This window comes from Zootoca vivipara, chromosome 16 (genome assembly GCF_965207765.1).
Source record: "Zootoca vivipara chromosome 16, rZooViv2.hap1.1, whole genome shotgun sequence".
Lineage (NCBI taxonomy): Eukaryota > Metazoa > Chordata > Lepidosauria > Squamata > Lacertidae > Zootoca > Zootoca vivipara.
The window spans coordinates 33,794,152-33,816,643 of record NC_142599.1 but is presented as its reverse complement, the minus strand read 5'-3'; the positions used below and the strand labels follow the sequence as shown (position 1 = coordinate 33,816,643).

The 22,492-nt window shown below is 50.2% G+C and overlaps 1 protein-coding gene across 1 annotated transcript in view; it reads right to left on the bottom strand.

The window, feature by feature from the left end:
• SHC1 (SHC adaptor protein 1) overlaps positions 1-22,492 on the bottom strand; it is a 30,936-nt gene that overhangs the window by 5,809 nt on the left and 2,635 nt on the right. The window contains exons 2-8 of the mRNA XM_035097927.3: positions 17,352-17,422; positions 14,521-14,584; positions 11,088-11,207; positions 9,505-9,558; positions 8,682-8,733; positions 7,824-7,950; positions 1,532-1,703 (exon numbers count right to left, since the gene is read on the bottom strand). Coding sequence (XP_034953818.1) covers positions 1,532-1,703; positions 7,824-7,950; positions 8,682-8,733; positions 9,505-9,558; positions 11,088-11,207; positions 14,521-14,584; positions 17,352-17,422 — 660 coding nt within the window. The remainder of the gene's footprint in view (positions 1-1,531; positions 1,704-7,823; positions 7,951-8,681; positions 8,734-9,504; positions 9,559-11,087; positions 11,208-14,520; positions 14,585-17,351; positions 17,423-22,492) is intronic.

Sequence of the window (22,492 nt, the reverse complement as noted above, 5' to 3'; positions counted from 1 at the left end):
GTGGGCCGGATCGTGTGTATGTGAGAGAGAGCGTGCACCTGCGATGTTTGGCACCTGTGCCTGCGCAGGTGCAATTTTTGGCAACAGTGCATGCACAGACGTGATTTCTGGCGCCGTGGAAGCGAGCCCCCACGCCACACTATGCCGGTTTAGCACAGCACGCGAGCTGGCAGCTCAGTTCGGGGGCGGCTTGTGGGCCAGTCAAACGATCTCCACTTCCGGCCCCATGGGCCGTAGGTAGCTGGCCCCTGGTCTAACGTTTTACGTTTTTTTAATGTGCTGTAAGCCGCCCAGAGTGGCTGGGGAAACCCAGCCAGATGGGCGGGGTATAAATAATAACATTCTTATTATACCTGTAGATCAGGGATGGGGAACCCAATGTCCCTTCACCTGTTTATGGACTCCAACTTCCATCATCCTTGACTGGCCTAGCCAATGGTGCAGTGATGGGAGTTTGTAGTCCTGAACAGCACCAGATGACTCTGCAGTTAGGATGGAGCTACTCTGGGCTTCAGAATACAAGAACAGCCCTGGCTGATCAGGTCAGTAGCCCATCTATTACAGCGCCCTGCTCTCACATTATTCATCCAGATGCCTCAATGGGAAGCCCACAAGCAGGCGCTGCGCCCCACAGCAACCCACTTCATCCACGATTCCCAGCAACCGATGCTTAGAGGCAAATCATGGCCTCCAACGGGATGGTACAGCATAGCCAATGTGGCCCTTGACAGCCTTTCCCATTAATTCTCTTGGTGGCTGTCGCTGCTTCCAGTGGCAGTGAGTTCCAGGGCTTAACTATGCACTGTGAGAAGAAGGATTGTCACAGAACTGTAGCACTGGAAGGGACCCAAAGGGTCATTTTGTTCAACCCCCTTGCAATGCAGGAATCCCAACCTTCAGCTGCCCCAGATAATCCTGCTGGCTTCTTGTGTCATGAGATCGAGAGAGAAACTGCCCCCCTGTCCACTTTCCCCACACTGTACCTATTTAAGAACCAGCCTGGTCGTCTATTGTCATGGCACTGCCCAGCAACACCTTGAGGGGAGAGAGGGAGGAGGCGGCTAGGCAGGAACAGCTGGGAGGAGGAGGACAGGAAATGGCAGAAGGAGAAGGGGAGGGGGTGGCAGGAAGCAGTCACGGAGTGAAGGGGCTCGCTTATGCTAAGCCAGAGCCCCAACACCGCTCCACCAGCTCGGGAACAGAGGGGGAGGCTACGCAGGTCCCGTCGCCAAGGGAGAGGCGGGAGTTGGAACGTAGAACACAGAGGTGCCGATTAGGGCTCCCTAAACTTTTATGTTGGAGAAAAAGCCGCCAAAAGTTACTTCCTGGATCTGTGTCCGACAGTACGGATGGCTGAATGATGTCTACTGCTTTTGTACATATGTAAATAAAGACTGAAATATGTATAGCTCAGAGTAAGCAGCTCTATTTCTTGCGGAGAGCACCCCACCACTCTTACATCTATGGCGACTAGGAACTGCATGCAGGTGAGCGAGCAAGCAAGCTGGCAGAGGAACGCTGGCGCACTAACCAGGGTGGCTCCTAAGTGGTTGGGCATCAGAGCCGCCGAAGCTCCTTCTCTCAAGCGCATATCTACCACGCCTCCCAGGGGGGGCTCCTTCCCCGGGAAGTCGTTGTAGTACTGGTGGTCTGGCAGCGGTTCCTCCTCTTCGTCCCAAGCGGAGCCGTCGAATCCAGCCATCCTGAGGAAAGAGGGCAGACACTGAATGCAAGAGAAGCCCTGGTGGATCGGACCAGGGAAGCTCCCATCATGCTCTGTGACGGGTATAGGGCTCCGTTGAGTTGTTTATGACTCAATTAGGAGCCTCTGATTATCGCCCGGCGCGCTTCCTCTCCGCTTCTCTGCTTCCGTAGAACCGGGCTGGCAGTAAAACACACACAGCAGAGTTCTTCTTCTCACACAGCGAAAGCTTGTATAGCCGTTGGATAAAAAGCCTCTTAAGAACACACAGAGTCCAAAGTGTTCTAATAACTACTTAAGTTTATTCTAGAGAGAAAAATAACAAACAACCTGGTGAGAGCGCAGACATCTTGCGACCGTCTCCCAGGCAGAAACGAAACCAACTGCAACATACAGAAACACTTCTGGTACATTCTGTAACATGATCTTCCTCAGTGGTCAGGTGCTACAGTACACAGTTAACTCTTTAGTTACTTGTTACTCATCACACCCCCTCTCACCTGAACACTGGGGATAGCGGGTATCCAAACTTACCCCAAAACCAACCCTTCACAGAATTCCCCATGCCGTTGGAAACTCAAGGGTTTTGTGAACCCATCTGCTAGGTTCTCTTGGCTTGGACAATACCTCAACTTCACCAAGCCTACCTGTATGCTCTGACATACGTTTCGGAAGCGGATGTCTAAGTGTTTGGTTCTGGCTTTGAACTGTCCAGACTCCGCCAGTCTCAAAGATGGTTGATTGTCGCCCCAAACAGTGATGGGCTGGCTACAATCACCCCAGATTTCCTGGACCAAACATCTGTAGTACTCCAATTCAGTGCATGTCGCAGACAACGCACAGAATTCGGCTTCCGTGGAAGACATTGCTATTAGGCTTTGCCTGCGCGACCGCCAACCAATCAGGGCATTTCCAAACTTGACTACCAAACCAGTCACTCACTTCCTGTCCTCCTGATTGGCCCAATCAGCATCTGCAAAACAAGTGAGTTGTGGCTCACCTTGCGCTGACATCTCCAAACAATACTCTTTGGTCTCCTGCAAATACCTAAGCACTCTCTTAATGCCATTCCAAGCATGCACGCTAGGTTTCGATGCTTCTCTACTGAGCAAATTGACTGCAAAAGCAATATCTGGTCTGCTCCATTGTGACAAATACAACAGACTCCCTAGCGCTGACTGAAACACTTCAGGACTCTCAAACGCTACTTTGTCCTTCACTTGTGAATCTTTCACAAAGTTTGTCTCCATAGGTGTTCTGACCCCTTTACAGTCAGACATTCTGAACTTCTCAAGCAAATGTTCAATCTTGCCTTTCTGACTGAGCAAGAAACTTCCATCCTCAGTTCTGTCTATCTGCACACCTAGATAAACATTCACTGCACCTAGATTCTTGAGTTTGAACCTCTTGCCTAGCTCTTTTGCAAACTTCTGCACTTGCATCTGGTTCTTTGCTAAGCAGATCAGGTCATCAACATAGACAAGCAACAGTTCTTGCTGTTCTCCTTCACCTCTGAGATACAGACAACTGTCAGCTAGACTCTTCCTGAAACCTAGGCTCTTCAAAACAGAATCAAGACATGAATTCCAATTTTTAGCGGATTGCTTCAGACCATAGATCGACTTGTGCAGCTTCCACACCTGACCTGGCACGTCACTCTCAAACCCTGGAGGAGGCAGCATGTACAACTCCTCCTGGAGGTCAGAGTTCAAATAAGCGGTGTCCACATCAAAGTGGTTGACCACTAGGCCTCTCTGCGCTGCAGTCGCTAAAAGCATCCTGAAAGATTCCGCTCTCGAAGTCGGACTAAAGACATCTGTGTAGTGGATTCCTTTCTTCTGAGTAAAACCTCTAGCCACTAATCTAGCCTTGTACTGAGGCTCTCCAGTCACTGTGGGTTTCAGCCTGTAGACCCACCTACAACTGACTGCTTTCTTACCTTCTGGCAACTGTGTTAGGCTATACACACCAAGAGATTGCATGGAGTTCAACTCTTTCTCCATTGCATCTTTCCACTTACTAGCTTCCTCCACTGATAACTGTTGCACCTCTTCAAAGCTTTCAGGCTCACACACTGCTAGGTTCGCCCATACACTGACAGCTGAAAACCTTTCAGGCGGTTTACCTTTCGTGGTGCGTTTTGAACGCCTTGGTCCCGCATCTTCCCCCTCTAAATCCGAACTGCTTGTCTCTGACTGTGGCTCTCTCGGACTAGCAGCACTGTCAAGAGACTTACTACGCTTTGCAGCCCCCTCTGGGCTTGCTTTGGGTGAAGTGGGTGACCTACCACGTTTGCTGTACTTCCCAGGCTTGACCTGGGGTGAAGTCGGTGCGCTTCTGACTACTTGCTCCACTTCCCTAGGAGCTACACCACTTGGACCAGCTGCCTGACCTGGATCTGGTCCTGCAGCACCTGGAACTCCAGCATCAGCTACCTGAGTTTCCTCTTCCTGGTCAAAACCTGAAGACCAGTCAAGAAGAACTTCGGGGTTAGCATGAATGCGTCTCCAGCCCTCTTGTTCACAGAACGTAGCACTCCTGCTAATGTGAACGCGGGTTTGGTCCCCCTCTGCTGGTACAAACCTCCAAGCCTTTGAGTTTGGTTCGTAACCACAGAAGATCATTTTTCTGGATCTTGATCCTCCCTTTCTGCGCTTCTGCTTTGGAATTAGAACCCAAGCCTCACACCCAAAAGTTCTGAAATAGTGCACCTTCGGAACTTTGCCATACAACATGTAGTAGGGTGTGTTGTCCACAACTGAATTAAAAACGCGGTTTGAACAATAATTCACAAATTTATAGCATTCCCCCCAAAACTTCTGGGGTAGTCCTGCATCAAACAACGTTGCCTCCACCAGTTCAGACAGCGTTCTAAATTTCCTTTCAGCTAAACCATTCTCCTGTGGACTAAAAGGAGCGGTTTTTCTGTGCCTAATTCCCTTGCTTCGGAAAAACCCTTGTAGTTCTGCACTCAAAAACTCTCCCGCCCTGTCACTCTGGAAACACTGGACAGTGACGGAGAACTGCAGTTCTACCTCGGCTACCCACTCCTGTATCACTCTGGCAGCCTCCCCCTTCTCTTTCAGTGTTATGACCCAGGAAAAATGGCTGAAATCATCCAGAAGACACAAAACATATTTTGAACCACCTAAACTTAACGTTGACATAGGCCCAGAAATATCCAGGTGCACTAACTGAAATGGCTTTGTGCTCTTCCTCTCAGACCTAGGATAAGAGCATCTCTTCGTCTTCGCTTTCGCACATGCTCGGCATTGCAGGTGTTTTTGACATGGCTTGAACCTGCAACCTTTGACAAAATCAGGGGCTTTTTGCACATAAGGAAAAGACATGTGACAATATTTTCTGTGCCAAGCATGAATACAATCCTTATGGATGGCGCCCTCTGTGCCCTTTGGGGTATTGGCACTTTTAGCCTGAGCATCACCAGTGTTACTTCCACCTGCTTGCCCCCTCCCATCTAGGACAAACAGACCATCAGACCCAACAGTAACACTTACCAGCTCAGCCCCATCTCTGGCAATTTTGCAAACACCATTGGCAAAACTTATTTCAAAGCCCTCACGCAATAAGCAAGACACACTTAAAAGACCATTTTCCATGCCTGGTACAACATAAACATCAAGGTTAGTGTCTAAGCATTGCATATAAAAAACACCCTTGCTTTTAATTGTTCCAGAAGAACCATCAGCAAGATGCAGGCTCTTTTCATCTTCAAGTGGCCTGCAGTTCAGGATCTGTCCTGAAGGAGGTACAAGATGATGGCTGCTGCCTGAGTCGATAATAAAAGTGAAACTGTCCTGTCCTTTGTTTCGAATCGTTGCTAAGGCAGCAGAAAGACGGCTGACAGGCTTATCTGGAGTTTTCCCACGTCCTCTGCCTTGGCGCTGCTGGCTGGTCCCACGACCACGTCCGCTGGGTTGCCTGGCACCTGGCTGAGTGACCTTGGCTGCTTCCGGAGCTGGGCAGAATCTCGCTACGTGCCCAGGCTGCTGGCACCGATAGCAAAGCCTTGTTGCGCACGCACTCACAGTGGATTCCTCAGTGCTTTTTACTGCACCCCCACTGGCTTCTCTGTGCCCACGGCCCCCCTTCTCAGTCGATTCTTTCTGGCGTCTCAGTTCCTCATCCGCCAAACTGTCCCAGGCTTGCTTGGCATTTTCAGCATTTTGCACATAGGGCAGTTGTGTAGCATCGCAGCTCATGGCAATGGCACATAGAGCCTTATTGTCTTTTCTGGTTTCTGCTGCAAACCTCTGTGCTTCAGCTGCTGAATTATCAGCGACAGGGGTTGGAGGATTTAACACACAAGTCCACAAATCCTTTCCCAGCAACCACATTCTGGCCCTTTCTCTCCACTCTGCATAGTTGTCGCCATTCAACCTCTGGAACGGCACGACAAATGACTCCTGTAGCTGCTCCGCCATCTTGTCCACCCCCGGGCTCCGTGTCTGTGTACTCACTCAGAATAGCTGACGTTGCTCCTCCGGGTAGACTGCGGATCCCAGCCTTCTGGTACAGGGTCTTTCTGCTAGCGAGTGCATCTATTGATTGCCGACTGCAAAACAACAGGTTTCTCCCAGCTAGCTCTTTACACCGGCTTTCTCCAAGGCTTTTACAGCTGCAATCACCTTTTATTGCTTTGGTGATTGATTAGGTTCTATGACCCCTTATCTCCCATAACCTGTGACGGGTATAGGGCTCCGTTGAGTTGTTTATGACTCAATTAGGAGCCTCTGATTATCGCCCGGCGCGCTTCCTCTCCGCTTCTCTGCTTCCGTAGAACCGGGCTGGCAGTAAAACACACACAGCAGAGTTCTTCTTCTCACACAGCGAAAGCTTGTATAGCCGTTGGATAAAAAGCCTCTTAAGAACACACAGAGTCCAAAGTGTTCTAATAACTACTTAAGTTTATTCTAGAGAGAAAAATAACAAACAACCTGGTGAGAGCGCAGACATCTTGCGACCGTCTCCCAGGCAGAAACGAAACCAACTGCAACATACAGAAACACTTCTGGTACATTCTGTAACATGATCTTCCTCAGTGGTCAGGTGCTACAGTACACAGTTAACTCTTTAGTTACTTGTTACTCATCACATGCTCAGCATCCCCACACGATCCAATCGGATGCCTTAGGGAGGGCAGACAACAGGGCACAGAGTCTATAGTCCTCTCCTGCTGCTACTCCTCCTCCTCCGCAAACAAGATTTATTTCGTTTTAATAGGCAGATAACAAGATGCAAGACAGCCACAGGAAAGAAAGAAGTGCGAATTGTCCTTCTTGAAAAACCTTGCATGGTTTTTTTCTTGGAAAAAAGGGGGGCGGAAATCTCGCTTGAGTGTCCAAGGACCTAATGGCTTCTTTGACATTAGGTATAATTTTATATACAAACAGCAGCTCAGGAGGGCTAGGTACCCACAGGTCTAAGCAAGCGTCCAGACTTAGTACAGTCCAAGGTTACATAAAATTGAAAATTCAAAAAAATGGCAATGATTTTGATTTAAAAACCATGGAACCCTTTCTAATCACAGAACACGCGTCCTTCTCTCCTCTTGGTTATGTTTTCTTATCGATTCAGTAAATCACATAGCTGCATCCTTTATTTTTTTTTATTGACAACTAACCTTTCTTTAAAATAAAACTATTTTTCCTTTCATTGCTGTTCTTGCCTGCAGTTGTTCAATAAAAAATATTTGAAAAGGGGAGGGGGGAAACAAGCAAATTTTAGGCAAGTCTTGTAAAGAAAGACAAGTCATGCAAAAGTTTATAGTTACAAAAAGGAAGAATCAGAAGCAGCTCCAGGAAAAAATAAAGCATCAGAGTAAAATAAAAAGTTCAAGTGTTGTTTGCAAATGCTCCTGATGACAGCTGTCTGCTATAAAAAACAAAGAGATGTCACAGCATATAAACAGGATCCTGGAGATTCTGTTCCTTGTCTGAGTTTCAGACGGTGTGTGATTTTCCCATGTAATCGCTATATTCTCCAACACTGTACACACATTTAATATGTGATCCCTGATTGGTTGGGGCATGACTGGTCTAGGAAAGGGGTTGGGGGCCCTCCCTCCAGCTGTTGCTCGATAAAACTGGCTTGCCTTTACCTGTCATGAGGGGTGACAAGCTTGGGAGGGTTCTTGAGGTACTGTTTGAAGCGCAGTTCGAACGCCTGCCCAATGGTGCTGATCACGTCCTGTGCCAGCCCCTCGGGGCACTCCAGGATGTGGCAGGCTGTTGGGGGGCAGGGAGAAGCAGAATAAGCTAACAGGTCGTATCCGATGCTGTTTTGGGTGCTCAAGAGTAGAAGCAGTGCAAAAAAAAACACCCCACAATGAAATAAACCCAAGCAAACTGAAAGCACGATAAAAAAATTTGGGATAAAAAAATCAGTTACAAACCGACGTAAATACATATTTTGCACACACATTATACCTATATCTATAAATTTAATGAAATCTAATAGCAATTAGAATCTCTCTCTCTCTCTCCTCCCCCTATCTATCTATTTATCTATTCATATCCAAAGCAAAAACAAAGCAAACAGTGCATGCTAACAGAATATCAACGAACAGCTCATGAAATGTTGTCGAGCGCCATCACCGATCATTTCTCCCGAGAAGCTGCCTTCTACCAAGCCTGACCCGTTGGGTTCGTCCAGCTCAGGACTGTTTACACTGGAGGTGGGGAACCTTTGGCCCACAGGCTTAGATCAAGCCCACCAGGCCTCCTAATTTGCCCCCCCCCCAGTCGCTGGCATGTCTGTCGGGAGCCGAGACTTTTTAATTAAAAAAACCCCACGATTATTCTGATTGAAATGCTCGCTCGGTTTTTTAAAAAAACGCTGCTGGCATTATTGTGAGCGAGCTGAACACGGTTGCTGGAAAAGCCGGATGCAAATCTGTTAAACCCAGTCGAAGCTATCCCGGCCCCAGGAAGTTTCTGGTTGGCGCAGAACCTCTTACCTCTGTGATTGACAGGGTCTTTGGCAACGTAGGCAACATACTCGGCCGTGTCCTGGGAAGATGGGAGACTTGATAAATGCCAGATTAAAAAGAGGAGAGAGGGGCGAAGAGAAAGGACCCCACAAGTACCCTTCATTGGCGCTGCTTTATTTGCTATATCTATCTATCCCCCACCTTTCTCCCTCAAGAAGCTCAAGAGCGTGTAAATTGTTCCTACCTGGTTTACTCTTAACAACCCTGCAAGGTAGGATTGTGTACGTGTGTGTGGCCAAAAGTCACAAAGTTTGCTTTGGGAACAAGTGGGAATTTGAACCTGGCTCTCCCCAGACTTCAATGCTACACCACACCAGCTCTCAGTTTCCCTGACATGAAGGAGGGTAATAAGAAGTTATCTGAATCCTGCTGGAGGGGAGAATGGCTAGTCAAAGGATCTAGCAACTGGGGTGCAGTGGAATGAATACAGTCTGCATGGAGTCTGCTTGAAGACCCTAAAAATTCCACAGCACGTATCACTGGAATTCTGCAACCTGCATAAATTATGCAAACAGCGTTAATCTGCATAATTTACACAGGTTCTGCTAGCCACAGGGAGAGTCTATGCATTGGCCACATGCAGAGAGGATGGTACTCAACTAATTTTCTGTGTAAGGATTAGCATTAATGCAGGAGGTTTTCCCCCATGTGCATCCCACCCCGTCTCCAGAAACCCCAGAACGAAGTTAGGGGGCAAACCAGGGAGCGGGGAGAATGTTCTACCAGGGAAGGAGAAATCCTTAGCCCTGCTCTGAAAACAACCCATCCACAAAACCCTCTTGACACTCACCGGATCCCCTCCGGATGCAAAAGAAATGGATTGCATATGATGGTTGGCGATAATCTGAACAATGGAAGGGAAGGAAGAAGGGAAAATGAGACGCAAAGCACAGCAAAAAAACACAAAACGAACTTCCTCCCCGCCCCTTCTCACCCTCCTGAAATTCTTACAGTAAAGTCAAGCTCTCCTGGATTGTGGGAGTAACCAGATTTTAGCTCCCCAAGGCAGGCTTCTCCAACCTGATGCCCTGGCAGGGACTGGCAGGACGCTGGCAAGTGGGCACCAGGGGAAGGGGGGCAGTCGTCTGTGGGGGCCTGTACCAGCCAGGAGGCAAGAATTGGAGGCAGGAGGCAGAGCTGGAGGAAGAGGCAAGTTAGGCAGGAGAAGGGCTGGGTGCTTCTCCACCCTCTCCTGTAGCACTGACATCCAGAACCAGGAGAGAGCTGAAGTGGGAAGAGCAGAAACGGCGTCCGCGCAGGCGCAGTCTCTGGCTACATGAACACAGTCCATTAGGGTAAGGTATATAAACTGGTGGAGGGGGAGTCATCCCCAGTTGCTGCCAACGCCCCCTAGAGCAATGACCCAGGAATAGCTGCCTAGATGTTAAATTGCTGTGTGCAGGTATCCAGAGCCGTAGAAGCAACTGTAAGTGTTATCTTGGACGATAAGAATAAACTCTGCCGTGCGCATTCCGTGTGTGGGAAGCACCCCTGACGCGGTTGGCATGGTCAATGGCCGTTGTGGCCTAGCAGTAGCTGGAAGGGATACAAGTTCCCCTTCCCCACATTAGAAGAAGATAGGATTGTGATCAGAGAATTAGCTTAGAGAAGGCAAACAGTGGTCCAGTTCAGGGATAGGGAACTTCTGACCCTCCAGATGTTGCTGGACTCCAACTCCCATCAGCCTCAGCTGACACAGCTAGTGGTCAGGAACAATAAGAGTTGGAGCCCAGCAATACCTCAGCCTTGCCTTAGATCAGGGGTCAGCAACCTTTTTCAGCCGTGGGCCGGTCCACCGTCCCTCCGACCATGTGGTGGGCTGGACTATATTTTTTTTTGGGGGGGATGAACAAATTCCTATGCCCCACAAATAACCTAAAGATGCATTTTAAATAAAAGCACACATTCTACTCATGTAAAAACACCAGGCAGCCCCCACAAATAACCAAGAGATGCATTTAAATAATAGGACACATTCTACTTATGTAAAAACACGCTGATTCCCGGACCGTCCGTGGGCCAGATTGAGAAGGTGATTGGGCCGCATCTGGCCCCCGGGCCATAGGTTGCCTACCCCTGCCTTAGATGCATTTCCCAGCCAATCAGGGATCACGCATTAAATGCACTCGCAGAGGTGTAAAGCAGGGATGGAGAGATGTACAGCTGCACTAGCATGGCCAATGGTCAAGGGACAAAGGGAATTGCAAACCAGCAACATCTGGAGGGTCACATCCTGCAAGGGGGAAGGCTGTCTAAGCCACGTGGAAGTGCCCATGATCCTCAACACCCCTATCTGTCGCCGAGGTACAAGCACTCATCCTAGACAGTGTGTCCCAGAGGAGGAAGAGGTTGGGAGGGAAGATATCTCCTCACCTGTTTACAGTCAGACGCCATGAGGTTGAGGCTGCTGGTGGAGATGGTGAGCGTGATTGGCATGCCGGCAAACTTCAGGTTGCTCTTGCCGAGGATGGAGTTGAGCGAGCGGCCGCAGGGCTGCCGAGAGGGAGAGAGACGCACCCCAAGGCCGTTAGCAGCAGCACCGGGTGGAGAAGCCCGGGATTGAACCTGGGACTTTCTGTGTGCAAACCACATGCTCTATCACGGAGCGATGGCCCTTCTCTGTAAAACATCCCAGGATTGCCGGGGAACTGAACCTGGGGACTTCTACATGCCACTGAGCTATGGGGCCTGAAACAGGGCTGGGTTAACCAATCAGCAAAATAAGCACATGCTTAGGGCATCAAGGGAAGGGGGGGGCACGGCAGAAATTTTCCATTGCCGGATTTCTAACATTAACAGTCACAAATTGCTCGTCTGAGTGTTTCATTTTCTCTGTTGGAGCGTATTAAAAATACCAACAGAACTACATACAGTGCAACAAAGCAAGCTGGATGCCTTATCTCTACTAAGTAGAGAAGCAGATGTGTTATGTAAGGATCTGATCAAAGACTTTGCAATTAGAAAAAGCAGGAGGAGGTTTTTCAAATATAAATCAAGTGGAAGTATACAGAAACAAACATCATTTTCCATCTTGCTGTAGGTTTCGTTTCATTTTGAAAAACCAAAAAATTATTTTATTGTTTCTGTTTTGAATTAGATCTATGGGGGCACCAAAACCTTTTAAGTGCTTAGGAGCCTCTAAAGGTCTCAATCCATCCCTGAACAGAAATCTGAAAACCTAGAGATATGCTGCCAGCCAGTGCGGACAATACTAAGCTAGGTGGACCAATGGTATGGCTCAGAATAGGGCAGGCTCTATTTAAAAGCAGCTGCTTGTTCAAAACCATGAGGACTAGGATCTTTATTTCTACAGTATGTATCAGGCAGCTCCCTGTGTTCCTATTCGGAAATGGTGATTGGTAGCCATTGGGACTGGGGGGTGGGAGGCCCACAGTAGGCAGAGCCAGAGCCAAGGGCCCCTGGGATTGGCTGTTAAGTAAGGCAGGCAGACAGGTGACAGGGCTGGGCAGAGAACCCTGCTTGAACCCTGGAGAGCTGCTGCCAGCCAGCGCAGATATAACTGAGCTGGAAGTCTTGGCAATCAATCAATCAAACAATCCAACAGCTCCTTGTATTCCTAAGAGATCAGGGAGAAGGTGCACAGCGGGAAGAGGAAAGAGCGAGCCTGGGAAGGGCAGAAGGAACAAAAGGGAGATGGGCTGATGACCAAACAGCCCCCTCACCTCCCCACCCTGTGCATGCCCCTCCACTTTCCTCCGTCCATTAGACGAGCTGTTATGGTTATCTATTGATCAGCCTCGCCTGCGCCGGGCCTTTATTGCAGCAACTCGGTCCCCTTTTCCCAGCCTGAGGGGGAAAGGGGGGCCGAGGCTGGAGACCTCAAATCAAATCACGCAGAGACACATGTGCAAGCTTTCCTGAAAAGCACGCACGGCTCTCACGCATCTCGCACTCTGGAGTGTTGCTGTTCCATCTGGGGTGTGCTGAACGCATCCTCACACCAGCTCCTTTTACCCAAATCGCAAGCCCTTAAGAGCTATTCTGTCCTCTGTGGTTGGTTCTGCCTTGCTTGCTTGGGGATCTTTGCACAGACTACTAGCCTTGTTCTTGGGTTCCAAGATCACTGTAGATGGTGACAGCAGTCACAAAATTAAAAGATGCCTGCTTCTTGGGAGAAAAGCAATGACAAACCTAGACAGCATCTTAAAAAGCAGAGACATCACCTTGCCGACAAAGGTCTGCATAGTTAAAGCTATGGTTTTCCCAGTAGTGATGTATGGAAGTGGGAGCTGTACCATAAAGAAGGCTGATCGCCGAAGAATTGATGCTTTTGAATTATGGTGCTGGAGGAGACTCTTGAGAGTCCCATGGACTGCAAGAAGATCAAACCTATCCATTCTGAAGGAAATCAGCCCTGAGTGCTCACTGGAAGGACAGATCCTGAAGCTGAGGCTCCAATACTTGGGCTTCCCTGGAAAAGACCCTGATGTTGGGAAAGATGGAGGGCACAAGGAGAAGGGGACGACAGAGGACGAGATGGTTGGACAGTGTTCTCAAAGCTACCAACATGAGTCTGACCAAACTGCGGTAGGCAGTGGAAGACAGGAGTGCCTGGCGTGCTCTGGTCCATGAGGTCATGAAGAGTCGGACACGACTAAACAACTAAACAACAACAACAACACTAGCCTTGTTCAAACTACAGATTTAAACCACCGCAATGCCAACATAAACAGCCATGGCTTCCCCAAAGGTACCTGACATTTTTTTGGGGGGGGGGGCTGCAGATCGTTGGGAGACCCAGCCCACTCTTGTTGCCCTCCCAGAGATAACAATTCCCAGTGGGGATTCCCACCCCCACCCCATTTCAGGAAAACAGTGATAGGTTAAAAACACAGACATTTTTACAAGTTACACCCTTGAATATGTGAAATATTGTAGGGTGCTCTCAGAATCATACCCTAATAGACTCGAGCAGTTGTAACACTCTCTCTCTCTCTCTCTCTCTCTCTCTCTCTCTCTCTCTCTCTCTCTGCTGCAGTATACTATACCCATGCACTGCACTGAAAGGAGAGTGGATTACCAGTGGATTACTGCGGAAGGCTGTCTTGCATGAGGAATCCAATTTGTAGCTGCACACAAAGCAACACAGTCTGGCAAGATTTTTTTATTAAAGCTTTTTGTGATATGGTTAAGATAAAGGAAACTAATCCAAATAAAAATAAAAAAGCAGAGAAAGAGAAAACGCAGCGTTCTCTCTCAAAAGTAGTTCTCAACCCTTGTCTCACACAGAAAGTGGGGGCACCGTCCCATCTCTCACCTGGAAACTTTCCTTTTCCTTTTCTTTTCGCTTACCTGCCAATTCCCAGAGTGGTTTAACAATCAATCCCGTTTCCTAGGGACCTCTGGGAATTGTAGCTCTGGGAGAGGAAGAGGGAAGCTTCCTAACAACTCTCAGCACCCGTCATGAGCCACAGCTCCCAGAATACAGTGGTGCCTCGGTTTAAGAACAGTCCTGTTTACAAACGATTTGGTTTACGAACGCCGCAAAACCAGAAGTAGCGCCCCGGTTTGCGAACTTTACACCGGTCTAAGAACGGAAGCCGAACGGTGGAAGGGCAGCGGCGGCAGGAGTCCTCATTAGGGAAAGCGCGCCTCGGTTTAAGAACGGTTTCAGTTTAAGAACCGACTTTAAGTTCGTAAACCGAGGTGCCACTGTATTTGGGGGGAAAGCCATGACAGTTTCAAAGTGGCGCCGGAGCTCTTGAGATGTATGGGGCGAAGAATTTTGACCACAGAGAGCCAAATAGCAAAACAGCAACAATGAAGTATTCTCTGTCCACCTCACCTTTCTCCTGCGAACGGCTCCCTTGGCACCAGGCACAGCTTCACAGACTAGGCCGATAGCCTCCCTGGAGGAAGAGGAGAGAAATGAGGGGTGGGTGTATAGAATCTTAGCATTGTAGAGCTGGAAGGGACCCTGAGGGTCATCCAACCCCCTGCAATGCAGGAATCTCAAGTATGTACTGGCAAAAAGTGGCAGACGAGCTCACCTGGACCCTCGCCCATTTTCTTTCATTGAACTGCCCTGCCGGAACAGGACAAAGACCTGCCATCATGTTGAGCAGCCTGATTTCTCAGCATGGGCCAACCACCCTGACTTCTTTTGATGAAGGGCGGTATATAAATTAAATAAATAAGAGGGAGTTGGACCAGGCGGGCTGCTGGCTTCACCCACAAGGGCTCTTAGGACTCTCTACCTTTGTAGTATCGTTATGTCAGGTGTGCACTTGCTCAACCGATCGCTCCGGGTGCAGAAGCACTGTGGAATTGCCCGCCATTAAGGGAGGGCACCTCTGGACGAGATACTGCCCCGTCGCTGCTCTGCTTCCTTTGCCCAGCAGGCTACGTTGCCAGCCACCCGAGAGTCGAGAGGTTTCTAAACACACACACACACACACACACTCTCTCGCATGTCACCCTTCCACTCAAGCAAGGGCTCAAGGACGCCTTCTGGGCAGGAAAGAACACCCAAAGAGGATGCAAAGCAAGGTGGATTGGGGGGGCGTGGCCTGGGGAGGGGGTGTGTGGTCCCCAGGGCTGGCTAAAGAGCCACATGTGACCCCTGCAGGCAGCCCATGCACACACAAACACACACTGTGTGTTTGTTTGGTTTGTGTGTGTGTGTGTGTGTGTGTGTGTGTGTGTGTCTCCTGGCTCCTTGGTAGCAGAGCAAGGATGGAAGAAGACGTGGGGGGAAGAAATCGAGCGAGAGCTGTTAATATTTGATGATGCTGTATAAACGCTTCCTGTCTTTAGCGGATTAATTTTTTTTATTAAACAAAAAACAAAAACGCCGGCCGCTGATAGCAGGCTTGGGGCTTGGCTGCTGAAGCCTTTCCATCTCCTGCTGGCTGCTCCCTCCGGTCACCTTTTTCCAGACCCTGCGTCTGCCACCGGTAATGGACAGGCTTACAGTGCGCGCACACGCACACACACACACACACACACGCCTCTCTGCTCCCCCCTCCAACCCAGCTTTAACTATTTCCTGCTGCTGCTAAAGGCTGTGTAGAGGATATGAGCTGGGGCAGCCTGCCTCTCTGCAGCCAGTTTTGGCTTCCCAAGGCCAGAGTGGCTGGGGCAAGCCAGTCAGATGGGCGGAGTACAAATAATAAAATTATTATTAATATTATTACTGAGTCTCAGGTTTTACAGGCTCGGTTCTTGGGATTTAATTAACAGGGGTGGGGAGACACAGCTTATCTTGCTGCACCAGGGACCCAGTTTGCATCTGATGCAGATGCACCACGGAATGACTTTGCCCCCAACACAGTCTGATTGGGCAGCGTCTCGCCCAGAGACACAACAAGTAGCCTCCTTTAATGGTGGGTGGCTCTACAGCATTTCTGCATTGGGACAACAGATTGAGCCAATGAAGAGGCATAACAGAATTATTTGGCCCCCAGCAAAGCCTGGTTGGAAGGACAGTGTCCCATCCAGAGGCACAACAGGCAGCCTCCCCGGACAGTGGGTAATTCCACAGTGTTTCTGCATTGGGAGTGACTGGTTGAGCCAATACACAGCCAATGGAGAGGTGCCACAAAATTGGCTCCCCAACAGGTGCCAGTTGGCAGGAGGAAACCTGGGGCGGGAACTCATCCAGAGACACAACAGGCAGCCTCCTCTGAGGGCAGGAAAGACTATCGGATCACACCGTCAAGCTAAATGACCTCCACTGAAAAAATGCACATTGGAAGGAGGCAAACACAAAGCAGCAATTCATGTAGAGATGCATGAGACAAGCCTCATGTAGAGACATGTGTATCTCAATGTTCCCTATGCAGCCATACCCAGTACGGTGCAGAGGTACAGCAGAATTCTGCACACATACACACAGAGGCAGATATGGAAAGGAAGTAAGCCCAGAGCGGCAACTCATGCAGAGACACAATGGGACACACCCTCTCAAAGGTTATAGGAGTTAGTGAGTGACAGGAGCGAGGCGGCAGTCAATCACCCAAGCAAGTTGGAGTTAACTCTTTATTAGCAAAAAACAGAGTCCGAATAGGAGTTCCGGGCTTAATGAACACAGCAACTCATCTTGCCCCCATGAAGCACTTGCAGAGACTGAAGGTTCCTGCCTTCTCACAGCTGCCTAAGCCCCCTCCTCCCCATGTTTTTTTCCAAGGAATCGGAGACTGAGAGCCTGCATGCAGCCAACCTCTCCTCCGCTCTTTTCATGCCTCTTCTGGTTCTGGGAGACAAATGGGGAAGGGAGCTGGTCACGGGAGACACCTGTGACTCTTCAGCAGCCTGTCTTATCTCCGCCTCTTGGCCTCCCTCACCCCACTCTCCTGCCTCTGATTCTGGACTCCTCTCTGCTACTGACTCTCCTAAACCCTGTTACCTCTTCCTCTTCCGACACCTCCTCTTTCTAGTCTTCTCCCTCTGACCACTTGCATCGTCGCCCCACCACCAAGCCCAGGGCTCTGAGCCTTCTTCCCTTGGGGGTTCCCCAGCTGGTTCCTCACCGTTCCCATGCATCCAACCAGTTGGTGACCCTGAGTGATTGATTGCAGCCTGTGCGCAGCACAACATAAGCTTCCCGTCTGACCTCCCCTGCCCCACCACCACCACCACCACCACCCCCGGTCTCCGGATGACTGTGCAGCTCACCTTGTGACTTGGGTCCTCGTGTTGAAGTCGAGAGCCCGCATGGATTGGAGCACTTCCACGCAGCCCATGTACTGACGGGAGAAGGAAGAATGGGAGAGAGCCTGTTAGGTCCCAAAGTCCCTTCTGTTCTCATTCACCCTCATCCCCATCATCCAGATATGTTGAATCAATTATTCCACCTCCACCCTGCTCACCTCCCCTTTTTTCCCTAAGGGAACAAGAGGACAGGTAGGGCCCCTGGAAGACTTCCAAGTTGCAGTATTATCCTTATTAGTCATCACCACCATCACTGAATTTATTTTCTGCCCTCTGCCAGCAGGACCCAAGGAGCGCGACGACAATTTAAAGCCAAATGCAGCCGCAGGAATAGGGCGATGGGCCCCGAAAACAACCATCTCAGGGGTCAAAGGCTGTACAGTGGAACCTCGGTTTATGAACACCTCGGTTTACGAATTTTCGGTTTATGAACGAAGCCTACCCATCTGGAACGGATTAATTCACTTTCCATTACTTTCAATGGGAAAGTTCGCTTCAGTTTATGAACGCTTCAGTTTATGAACAGACTTCCGGAACCAATTACACCCATGCTTCGGGTTAAGTACGCTTCAGGTTGAGTACTCCGCGGACCCGTCTGGAACGGATTAATCCACTTTCCATTACTTTCAATTGGAAAGTTCGCTTCAGTTTATGAACGCTTCAGTTTAAGTACTCCGCAGACCGTCTGGAACAGATTAATCCACTTTCCATTATTTTCAATGGGAAATTTCGCTTCATTTTATGAACGCTTCAGTTTATGAACAGACTTCCGGAACCAATTGTGTTCATAAACCGAGGTACCACTGTATAGTGGAAATGCCAGAGGCTCGCTCCTCTGCAGGGAGGGAATTCCAGAACTTAGGGGGCTGCCACAGAGAAGGCCCAGTTCCAGGCCACCTCCTATCATACAGTGAGCACAGCAGCTTATCCCTGGTCGGTCTTCCCCCCCATGAATCAACTGCCCAGACTGAAAGTCCCTGCCTCCCCACAGCTGCCTAAGCCCCCTCCTCTTCAGGGATGTCCCCAAACAATCAGAAACTGTGCCTGCATGCAGCCTGCTCTGCCCTTTTCATGCCTCTTCTGGTTCTGGGAGGCCAGGTGGGAGGGGAGCTTGTCGCAGCAGGAGGGGGAGACACTCGTGACTCCTCACCGATCCGACTCGTTTCTGAAGTGGGCGGAGGAACGGATGCAAATTTTACCTCTGTGCAGTGAGCTAGTTTCTACACCCAGAGAAGCAAAACACACACACACTGTATCCTTCATCTGGATAAAGCAAACTCAGCTCCCATGACCTCTTACACGCAGCAGAGCCTGGGAGAAGGAGCCTCTCTTGGTCCTGATCACAAGGTGGCATTTCCAGCTGGTTATCAATACAGGAAGCTGCCTTGGAACATTGGGTCCATCCATCTAGCTCAGTATTGTCTGCACTGTCCGGCAGCAGCTCTCCGGGGTTTCAAAAAAGGAGTCTCTCCCAGCCCTACCTGGGACCTTCTGCATGCAAGGCAGGTGCTCTGCCGACTAAGCCGCAGCCTTTCTGTTGCTGCTCGTGGAACAGGGCGCAGGAGAGATTCGTTGCTGCAATCGTCAGCTGGGATGAAAAACCGACAGCAAAGAGGGAGGGCGGAAGGGGCAAGCAGCTGGCACAGGATGTGCCACTGGGCACCTGCCAGGCCGGCTGTGCGCAGTGGGAAGACACAAAGACTTCAGCGACGCCAGCAAGGCAAGGCGAGGCTACCAGTATGAGTCAGAGAAGGGGAAGTGGCAACGCAAGCGCTGCTTGCCAGACCCTGTCTCTGAACGCTCTCAGGGCACTGTTCGCCTTCCAATCCTCTGCCACCCTCCCGGGCACTCAAGAGGCAGCAGACTTGTCCTCTTGCAGAGTCTCCGCCCTATGGAGTAGGTTAAGCCAAGGACACTTAAGGCTCGGGCTCTGTAACGGAGCAGCAATTCGGAAAACAGGAAGCTGCCTTGCGCCAAGTCAGATCAGATGTTCATCCAGCTCAATACTGTCTACCCTGACTGGCAGCAGCTCTCCAGGATTTCAGGCAGAGGGGGACATAGCCAGCCCCACCTGGAGATGCTGGGGATCAAACCTTCTGCAAGCAAAGCAGATGCTCTGCCCCTGAGCTATGGCCTTCCTTAAAAATAACTGTAAGATTCCGGTCCTCGTGATGCTGAATCTACAGGAACACAGGAATCTGTGATCATTGCTCCATCTGAGTTCAGCACTGTCAACCCTGACTGACAGCGGCTCTCCATGGTTTCAGGCAGGGCATCTTTGCCAGCCCAATGTGGGGAGGGCAAGAATTAAACATGGGACATTCTGCAAGCGAAGCAGGTGTCCTGCCACCGAGCCACAGCTGCCTCCAAGACATCAGTCTTGAAACTGACCCTGGAGATCATAGAAGGATGCAGGAAAGGAGCAGGAGAAGAGGCGTCCCCCCTGGGTGGGTTGCAGGGGTTTGCGTGTGAATTTGTTTCCGCATAAATCCAAAAGGATATAAGGGCAGGGGGAGGAAAAGGAGGAGGGTATTGGAAAACCGGCCCCCTTCCTGTGCTGCACCAGCAACGGAGGTCGAGAAAACATGGACTGGAGACCCGGATCTGGACTCTAGTCCTCCTACCGCTCACCTTCTCCCGTTAAGGGTACAACCAATTGTTCTCTGTACGGAGTCGGCACTGGGGCACCAAGGGCAAAGACACTCCCAGTGACACGGTGGTGTGCCCCTCACCAGACAAAGGTTTCAGTGAGGCTTCAGCCCAGGGTTGGGGAAAAGGCACAGTGTGGCGTCAGAGGTTAAAAGGAGTCTGTGTAGCAGCAGGGCATCTGCTTTGCGTGCAGAAGGTGTCTCGGGTTCAATCCCCAGCATCTCCAGGTGGGGCTGTGGAAATACCCTGGAGAGCTGCTGCCGGTCAGTGTAGAGAATCCAGAGCGAGATGGACGGACTTGCTATAAGGCTGCTTCCTATGTTCCTATTAAATCAGAAACATGAGGACTAGAATCTTGGTTTCTTTTCAGGGAAAGGGCGACAGCTCAGTGGCAAAGCATCTGCTTTGCTTGCAGAAGGTCTCAGGTTCAATCCCCAACGGCACCTCTGGGTAGTACTGGGGGAAATACCCCTGCCTGAAACCTTGGAGCTGCTGCCAGCCAGTGTGACAATACTGAGCTTGGTGGAGCAATGGCCTGACTCGGCAGTTCAGACTCAACTTCAGACCATCGTGCGTTAACACCCAATGGGGGAACAGCAAGGCACGCACTCTGCACGCCATCAGGGGGGAGTTTATTTAACATTTCTGGTTGCCCTTTACACGCAAGGCTGCCTGTTCCGTTCACTAGAGCTGGGCCAAACACCAGCCAAACATCGCAATATGGTGATACATTCCCAGCGTTGGAAAGCATTGAGAGGAACAAGCTGCGTTGGGCCCGGCCCCACGAGGCATCAAGGTGAAACCAACTCAGCTCCCTCGGCAGTAAACGTGCTCCATCAGCCACGGCACCGCGGAGCTTATTCCTCCCTCAGTTTGAGGGCCAGAACACAATGGAGCCTTCACCTGGTGATATATCGTGGGTGAAAGTGCCATCGTGCTTAGGCCCTCAAACCAGTCCTGGGCGATGTATCAAGACATCACCAAGACCTACCATTTACCTGGGGCAGGCAGGTGGGTGGAACGACCTTCTTTCCAGATAATCTCAGTTCCCAAGCAGCCTGCGGGCAGCATGAAGATGCAGAGGCCTGGACCTGGACCAGCAGCAACGTACTGACCAATCCCTGGACTCCGGCAAACCAGAGGGATGCCCCAGCCTCCCAAAGCGGAGATCTGGGGCTGGCGGTCATCACAGCCAGAGGCTTGGAAGGGGGGGCGGGGGAAGTGGAAGAGGAATGCCGGTCGACTCGATGCGCCTGGCGCATGTGCGCTGTGGCCCGGGGGATGGACGCTCGGGCGCACGCTTGTCAGAAGCAATCATGTGGCAGAGCAGAAGACCCGGGACAGATGCCTGCCAGGGAGGCCACACAGTCGCAGCCTCTGTGGGGAGAAAAGCGCAAAAGGGGCTGTGTGTCCGCCCCCCCCCCCCAATCTCTGCACAAAGAGGCCAGAGTAAGAGGTGGCCCCTGCTCAGGATTCTCCGCAGCGCTGCCTTTCTTGGGAGACGGGGAGGAGGGCTGAAGGGAACAACAAGACTCTCCTTGGTGGTCTTTTCAACAGACTTGAAATGACAAGTTAAGATAGGAAGCTGCCTCATACAGAGACTTAGATCACTGGTCCATCTAGCTCAATGCTGCCTACACTGGCTGGCAGCTGTTCTCTGGGGTTTCAGACAGGGGATACTCCCTGCCCTACCTGGAGATGCTGGTAACTGAGACCATCAGGCACGTGCTCAGTGTTCGAAATTATCCAGGCGCATTGTGCACCTGGCTTTCAACCACTTGCGACCAAGTGAAGATGGCTGGGCTCCTGGATGGTGCCTGAAATCTCCACCATCTGGGGATCCTTGGATCCAGACTGTTTTCACACACTAACACCCCATATCCTGTAGAATTCTATCGGTTATACTTCATCTGTACAATCGGAATGAATTTCTGGAACCAAAATGCTTTTTCTGTGCAGCCTGAGCAGCAGCAGTCCCCGTTAAGAAAAAGAGGTCGGAATAGGCCAATATATATATATGTAGACTGTCCCTGGGTCAAGCGGCTTTTCTTCTTTAAGTTCTCAAAGCTCTTAACCTAGCTCAGGGTTGACATCTGAACTAGCCAGGTGTTTAACTGAGAATCAATCACAGCCAATCCATCATTTGAAAAACAAGACTTTGGACCCGTCTTGCCCCAAAATGGCAACTAGACATTCCGTTTTGGCGACTGCAACCTTGGTTTAAGGAGCCATTTGTTGCCTAGCTTGTATATCTGAGTTTCTAACACTGCATGTGCTCCCTCAGTCAAGTTATAGCCCTGCCTCTGAAAAGGAACAGGAAGATTCTAGTCCTCATGATTCTACCTGGAGATGCTGGGGACTGTTGCAGTATGTTCCTTTCCTCATAGCAGTGATGCCCTGACCTGTGTTGTACAGATATAGGAAGCTGCCTTATACAGAGTCAGTCCATCTAGCTC